Consider the following 7,866-nt stretch of genomic DNA (forward strand, 5'->3'; position numbering starts at 1 on the left):
TTTTTTTGACATATTATTTTACGGCATGTTTCATATCATAAGAAGAAAATAGTGTGACAAAAAAAATTCAATTGTACTTTTATTTTGTTTCCTTTAACAGAAAAGGTTGAGAGAAGGAAAAACTGCAGTTTACACTATATTGCTTGCATCCGGCTTGGCTAGAATCCTAATTTTCACATTGAATGGAATGCAAAACTGAGCTTAAAAAAAGAACCTTTTGATTTATGTTTCTTCTTTTTCTCTACCTTATTTAATTTTTTTCCACCCTTGTTCCTTCCATCAAAAGAGCTTTGATGCAACAATAAAATTGTTATCGTATGACTCTGTGGTCATGAGTTTGAATCACAGAAACAGTCTCTTGCAATGCAAAGTAAAACTGCTACAATAGACCTAACGTGATCCGACCCTTCTCCGGGACCCCACATTGGCAAAAACTTCGTGCGTCAGACCGCCCCTTGTTCCTTCAATCAAAGTGGAAATATTTCTTCTATGATTTTTTTATTAGTCTTTTTTCTTTTCCTAGTAGTTTCCTAATTTTACAGGACAAGGCCTTAGTTTTCAAGACATTTGAAAGTAACAGTCATAAATCTAAGCTTAAGTACCTCATACAATGCATTGCACACTTTACCAAAATCAATTCTCCAACACAAGTTTTCCAATATAACAGCTACTTTTTCCAAAGTATTTCATCAATTTAATGAACATTAGTTGAATTGGAATATTTTAGGGGAATTGCCTAAAATTAAAATTAAAGTTCATCTACCCCTTTGAACTTGGGGATGTTGGTATTTCAATACTCCTGTCGATTCTAAGATCATCCTCGCATGAACTATTAGGTTAGTTAATAGGAAATTCATCTTTATTGATTAATTAAGATGAATAATACACATCATTATACATGACATGTTTATATATATGGATCTAAAATTATATGTTTTTTTGATGAAATTTTGTATAGCTTAAGCTGATTAATTCTGCATGTTTTGTAAATTTAAGCTTTGCATATACAGGTTCATACTACTATCGTCATTCATCAACTAGTTGGACAGCATAGCTCATGCACAATCACAAATGTGTTCAAATTCTAAACAACTCTCCTTCAAAAGGGCACATCTCACTTGGTTTCATCTTAGGCATGCAACTTACAAAGTACTTTCAATAAAGAAGCATATTTGAATATATTAAGAAGATGTAATGGTAAATATGTGGAATCAATCAGTGGGGTTAACGAGTTGCAAGAGAAGCAACAAGTCAAATAGAAATCCACAATAAGCTCATAATCCCAACACTAACGTAATTCTAAAACAGCAACATGTTCTGAATGAAATTGATTGCATTTTTATGTCCCTTATTTCTTCCATTATTGGCACACATAAATAAGAAAAATGTTACAATTTCACAGAGACAAAAATGACTAGGGAAACCCAGCCACAACAAGATTAAGGAATTCATTTTATAGATATAAAACTAAAAATGAGATACTAATAATAACTGCTTATTTAGAATCAAATTTATTGAAAAAGAATCCCAATTCTGTACTAAAATATGATTTTCTAACAGAATTCTAATTCTTATGTTTGCAATTAAATGAGAAAATAAAAGGAATTGATCAGATTGGTAGAATATAGGTATATTTTGTATATAATAGAACGTTCTTTAGCCTTATGAAATTATGAGAATTTTGGTGCACAAATATGACCATCTTTTCACTGATTTTTCAAATCCCAAAGTTTCAATACAAAAAAAAAATCTAATTTTCATTTTTTGTCCATCAGTTCCAAAAGTATTATGATTCCAAAGAAGCTAAAATGGTTCAGAGAGAACGTAAAAATGAGTCAGAATCATCCTAATTAACTTTATGTAGTTATATCACTAGGATACCAAAACTAAAAGTACAGAACAAATTAACTCAAAATAAAAATTGCTTACTTTCTACAGAACTGAATCGGATGCAGAACAACTCCTCTTTCAATTCCCCATCAGCAAAATCAGATGCATGCCACACGCACGATTTATCACTCCCCGCATGCTCCTGAATCTTAATGGTCGGAACAACTGGCACAGCATTTTTTTTTGTAAATAATATTGAGAACCGATATGTAAGCACATATAATCAAAGTTGAGAAAAGAACAAGTGCTTCACCAAGATGGTTGGCGCAAATCTTGAGGGTCTTCGACTGTCGCATCACCAAACGCACCTTTCCAGTTTCCCTGTGTTTTAAAAGCTTCACGCTTCCCGTACCCCGCTCCTTCCACTGGTTGCCTTCCTTATCGAACCGGTAAAGCTTCGCCTTTCTGATGAGGAAAGCACCGAAAGGCATGAGAAAATCAGGCAACGTGACGAACAAATTAGATTTAGAAGGACGAAAATCAGACAACATGACGAATAATTCTTACAGGTCAAGGAGGGTGTCCTCTTCCTCCTCGCCGGTGGTGACGGCCACCTCGGCAAGGGTGACAATGGGAGTGATCTGGGCGCCAGTGTCCTCATCCTCGCCGGCAGCGGCCGCCACCTCCTCGCGGTCGGGTAAGTTGCTCGGCATCGAATTCAGACGAGCGAGAGTAGAAGAACAGCGTCACAAGCTTGCATTAGGGTTTAGATTTTATACAGAAAAAGATTTACTTTTTTTGGAAAACAAAGTGGCGTCTTATGCGAGACTATATCAACTGTCCGATCATCCAAAAAAGAAGGGTAAGCCGTTTGATCAAGGAGTAGCCTACCCGTAAATGATTTGGACGGACGTGATGGATGCCATACATAAATGGACGCAGATCCAGAGAGCCCATAAAGTGCTGTCATGAGAGCACGAGGAAACAATGACCGTTGCTTCGTATGTGCCACGCACGTGAGCCAATCATCGTGAATGCCAATTGGAAGGAAATAAAGAGGTTTGAGACATAATTAAATTGGTTAGGATAAAATAAAATTATATAAAAAAATAAAAATTTTAATTTTAATAAAGTTATGATAATATTTTTTTATTATGATTAATTGTAACTTCTTGATTTATCTTCTCATATATAATTATAAGATCAATCATGTAAAACTATTAAAATAACAAATCTTATCTTTTTACATAAAAGGAAACAGAAAAAGAAAAAAATATAATTAATTTAGTAGGGAAAAGTTTAAAACATAATAAATAATAAAAAGGGGTCGATTACCCTAAAAAACCTATAAAATTAACGATTGCCCGGAAAGATCCTTATTTGATATCATGTTAACATATTTTAGAAAAGAGATTGTGTGATAGATCTATTTTGATAAAACTTTGAAGCTTACTTTGTGTTAACCAATGCAAGAAGCCAATGAGCCTCTCCTCAAGTTCATTACTAGATTCACGGGTGCAGGCATTCTTGGAGTAATATTTGATAATCTCCTCTCTTCTTCTCCTGACAACATTTGAATTTGACCTCTAACCTTAAAGAAACTATATAAAATTTGTTGATAATGGAAGTAGATGCATCTAAGGAGGTAGACGAAGCAACCGAGTCAAACTTTATATTCTTCAAATTTATTTAAGAAAGAAATTGATTACTTCATAATAATCTTGAATTAGGGGGGGATAATGGGGCGGTTGGGTTAAGCCTATATAAAAGAGAATTATATTGGATATTTAGTGTTGGGATCTTTCCGATGTAATCTATGTATTTATACGTTTTATAAACATATACAACAAAAATAGAATAATAATTAATAAGAAATTATCATAACACACGCATATAAATACAAGAAATAACCGTGTATAAGGTATGACTAGAAATTAAAATTTTACTGAATAATAAATTATTCAATGCGTTGCTTATTGATGGTGTCGAGCGAAGTTGGCATCAATCGATCGGTCCTTATTGAAGTTTCGCCTCTATTACTGATCCATGTCAAGCTTTCGTCTGAACGGCTTCCGAAGTCACGAGTCATGTCATCATCTTCGGTACTAGCCGATGATCGATAACAATCGATTTGAGAGAAAATCTAATTCTGAAAACACGCAACAACGTTTTGTCGTGATCGTTTTTTGAAGTTTCTAACTATGACTAACAATCATATTTATGGTGTAGTTTTTGGTGGTCAACCTTTGACTGTCGATATAGGACAAATGGTCGAAACCTTTTCGATTTTGATGGAACAATCTCCGAAAATTTCAAAGTTTCTGTAGAGATAGTTGATGGTCGTCCAACGATTAGAGGTGATTGACAATGATTGGATAGCTCTTCACAAGAGTTATTAACAATGTTTTTTCTTCGACAATGGTTGCCCTCGATGAACACTTCACCGGCCGACGACGACCCTTCACAAGTGTATCTGGCACGACCGTGCTTATGAGGCACGGCCATGTGCAATTGTCTTGCTGGACGGAGGCACGCCCCTGCTTCATAGACACGCCCTGCCTTGCTCCTGGCACGCCCCTACCTGGACTTCTTCTAGAAGGTGGGTATATTAGTGTGATTTAGCATATCCTAGAGTTGGAATCAGTTAAAATGCTCTGAATTAAAGTTGTAGATCTTGAAGTTCTCTTCAATTTGGTATATGACACGTATTGTAGTTCCATCGGAGCTAAAAGTTATGGCCATTTTACTTTTAGTCTACAGAGTAGTCCAACTGAGACACGGCCGTGTTTTCAACCTTGGAATGATGAGGCACGGCTGTGCCTGGGAGGCACGACCGTGGCAAGTTGAGGCACGGCCTCGGGGAGGTCAAATACGACCTCGGGAGCCTCTAAAACACTTCAAATGACTTCCAAACTCATCAAAATGTGCTTCAATCTCCATTCCTTGCTCCACCATCAATAATGCATCGTTTTGGCTCTAAATCACATCCTGTCATTCAAAATATACGAAGAACAGATCTCCAAGCAAAAGAGTAGAAATATGCAATTATAAAAGAATAAGGTGAGACAAAGTGTAGCATATGTAATGAATTACAAGTAGATGAGCGTTAAAATAAGGCTAAAAATCATATATGACTTACGCTCATCATCTATGCAGATGCATAAGAGATCTGATTCATGCGATCTCTCTCCTCCTTAGAAGAGGGACATTGAGTCTTCGAAATATTCACACCATGTGACATCGACAGAAATCCTTTCTTGAAATTCTACAAGGCAAAATGATGTAATACCTTGTCAATGTATGTACTCTGACTTAGTCTACAGAGTAGTCCAGCTGAGACACGGCCGTGTTTTCAACCTTGGAATGATGAGGCACGGCTGTGCCTGGGAGGCACGGCCGTGGCAAGTTGAGGCACGGCCTGGGGAGGTCAAATACGACCTCGGGAGCCTCTAAAACACTTCAAATGACTTCCGTCAAGGCTCTGGTAAGGGCGGGCGTTACACAGAGATCCATGCGTATACATAAAGAAAGTGTTTCTTTTAACTACACCTTAGTCAAGAAGTTACCCTTGTAGAGTAGCCCTTCGTAATCCCGATAGCAACTCTTTGATGACGGATCTCAACACGATCAAAATGGCCACGCGTCTACAGTATCCACACGAACACTATCTTTGAGAAGGAGATAAAATCTTTGGTGCTAACAACCACACTAAGGCTCTCCTCTAAAGACTAGTTTTGTTTGGCCAAAAGACAATGGAACAAGGATACACGACAACGAAAAAATCTCTCCTCTATCACATTGAGAAGAGCTTAAATCCTATTTGCATGCATTAATCCACTTACATGCAACGTTGAGAAAACTTCTCAACCTCCAATTGCATGCAACGTTGAGAAAACTTCTCAACTTCTAATTGCATGCATTACTCCATTTCATGCAATAACCCCTTTTGCATGCAACGTTGAGGTTTTCATGCATCAAATCTCATTTCATGCATTAATCCCTTTGCATGCAATATAGAGGTTTCATGCATTAAATCTCATTTCATGCATTAATCCCTTTGCATGCATTTGCCTTCTTAGATTGGTTTCATTTGAGTCTAACTCAAATTAAACCAATTTGAGTACAACTTAAGTTTAGCCAAGTAATGGGTCTAACTTATTTTAGTCCATTCAATCAACTAATGATTCATTTAATCAAACTAAGATGATCCTGTCTCCAAAATAATGTATTCTTTGTGTGTGACCCAATAGGTTCTTGCAACGTTGGCAATGTTTCTAAAACTCTTTTAGAAACATAAGCAATGAATGACATCTAGCAATGTATCATTGTTACCCAAGTGGCAAGAATGTCGAGATCCAATATAAACTTACGGTGACTACTATAATGTATGACCATGTCTTTTTATCATCGATATCTATATTGATCAATGAGGCATAGACCTGTCATCCTCTTATCAATTTTTATGTTTCTTGATCCCCAAGTAGGCTTACTCAAGCAAATGATCTCAATATCTCATATTGACTCATTTGAGCATGACCATGCATTTCGTGGTCCTACTCTATCAAGAGGCCGTAAGATATCACTCCCGTTATATGGGAGGGATAGATCCCATCTACATCACTCACATCCCTCCGCATAATTTGTTACATACCCAGTGATCACCTTTATAGTCCACCCTGTTACGGGTGACATTTGACGATATCAAAGTACATAACATCTTATGTAGGGAACCATAGTAACTTCAGGTCTAAGGACTATTCATACCAATAGTCATATGAGAAAGTTTATAACACTTATATAACGATCCATAAAACTTTCTCATGGCGGATCAATTCAGTATACATTCTCTAATATATACCCATGTGTCAACTCGATATCTCATATCAATGACTTGTGAGATCAAGTCATCTAGTTGACCTACATGCTAGTCTCAACGCATTAATATCATCCCTGAATATCAATGCTTGATTAGGAATGATTAAGAGTAGTGTTCTCTATATCATCTCACTATTGATTCAAATAATCGATATGATATAGATTAGAACTAACTACCCAAGGACATTATTATACTTAGTTAATTTGACACAAATACAAAGTAAGCATAATAACAAAAAACTATGCCTCTATTAATAATAGAATATGATATAAAAGTCCCTAGTCAATCATCACATAATTGGCTCTAGAGCTTCTACTAACACCAATGTCAGCCATCTAGTCCACCTAACTTGCCTAGACTTTCACCTGGTGCACTTGATCTGCCAAGACTTCTACTTAGTCCTCTAGACTAGGACTTCCACTGCTTAGCCTTCAGTTAGGACTTCTGTGTGCCTAGCCTCAACTAGGACTTTCATTGCTTAGTGTATACTAGGACTTGCCTGTGCCTAGCTTCAACTAGGACTTTTCTATACTCCCTACACACTTAGATCAACTTGTTAGTGATAGGTTCCCGCAAGTATACGGGTGTCGTCAAGTAATAAAATATCGAATCCACAGGGATCGTGGAATGAATCACTAAACTAACACAAGAAGAGCAGAGAGAAAATGTGATTTGGGTTTGTGTGAAGGAAGTGAAAGAGAGTGCTAGTGCTCCTAATCCTAAATTAAAGAGAAATCGACTGTGACAGTGTGTGGAAGGCGATCCTAGGACTTCGGATTCCTCGAAACAATGATTGATTGTCTATGGATTCTTTTCCATTCCTTAATACATGCACATTTACAAGGATTCTAACCAAATTATCCAATTATACCTTGTCAGGGTTCCTCAGAATAAATCTATAGTGTTCTAGTGTTACTATTGTCGGTTTGAGATGACTCCAGATAGCCTGGTTAAGGCATTCCCACTGTCGCTCGAGCGCCCCAGTATACTACTAGATGTCCTACCCTCTGTCACTGGGTATCCGTTTAAAGACCTCTCCCTAACAATAAGTAACCGTTAGTTATCCTTCATAAAGACTCATCATAGCCTAAAAAATTCCTCGGAAAGTCCGGTTATAAGGCTTTCCTCTTATCACGAGGCGCCCCGGGTATACGATCCTA

The 7,866-nt window shown here is 36.9% G+C and overlaps 1 protein-coding gene across 1 annotated transcript; it reads right to left on the minus strand.

Moving 5' to 3' along the window:
* Positions 1-1,909: 1,909 nt before the first annotated feature.
* LOC141835074 (ran-binding protein 1 homolog b-like) lies at positions 1,910-2,583 on the minus strand. Its single transcript, XM_074722500.1, has 3 exons — positions 2,398-2,583; positions 2,144-2,295; positions 1,910-2,055 (listed from the first exon to the last, which is right to left on the minus strand). Exons 1-3 carry the CDS (start codon positions 2,541-2,543, stop codon positions 1,910-1,912), a joined length of 444 nt encoding a protein of 147 aa, XP_074578601.1. The 5' UTR covers positions 2,544-2,583.
* Positions 2,584-7,866: the final 5,283 nt, after the last annotated feature.

This window comes from Curcuma longa, chromosome 9 (genome assembly GCF_044706935.1).
Source record: "Curcuma longa cultivar G26 ecotype Majalengka, Jawa Barat chromosome 9, ITB_CL_G26_1.1, whole genome shotgun sequence".
Classification (NCBI taxonomy): Eukaryota; Viridiplantae; Streptophyta; class Magnoliopsida; order Zingiberales; family Zingiberaceae; genus Curcuma; species Curcuma longa.

What these genes read in the sequence shown, in the direction of transcription:
- LOC141835074 (XM_074722500.1), bottom strand. Translation starts at nt 2,543, where the DNA reads ATGCCGAGCAACTTACCCGACCGCGAGGAGGTGGCGGCCGCTGCCGGC. An exon ending in GAGGACACCCTCCTTGACCT is followed by an intron (nt 2,296 to 2,397) that starts GTAAGAATTATT and finishes TTTCCTCATCAG; the next exon opens with AAAGGCGAAGCTTTACCGGT. An exon ending in GATTTGCGCCAACCATCTTG is followed by an intron (nt 2,056 to 2,143) that starts GTGAAGCACTTG and finishes ATGCTGTGCCAG; the next exon opens with TTGTTCCGACCATTAAGATT.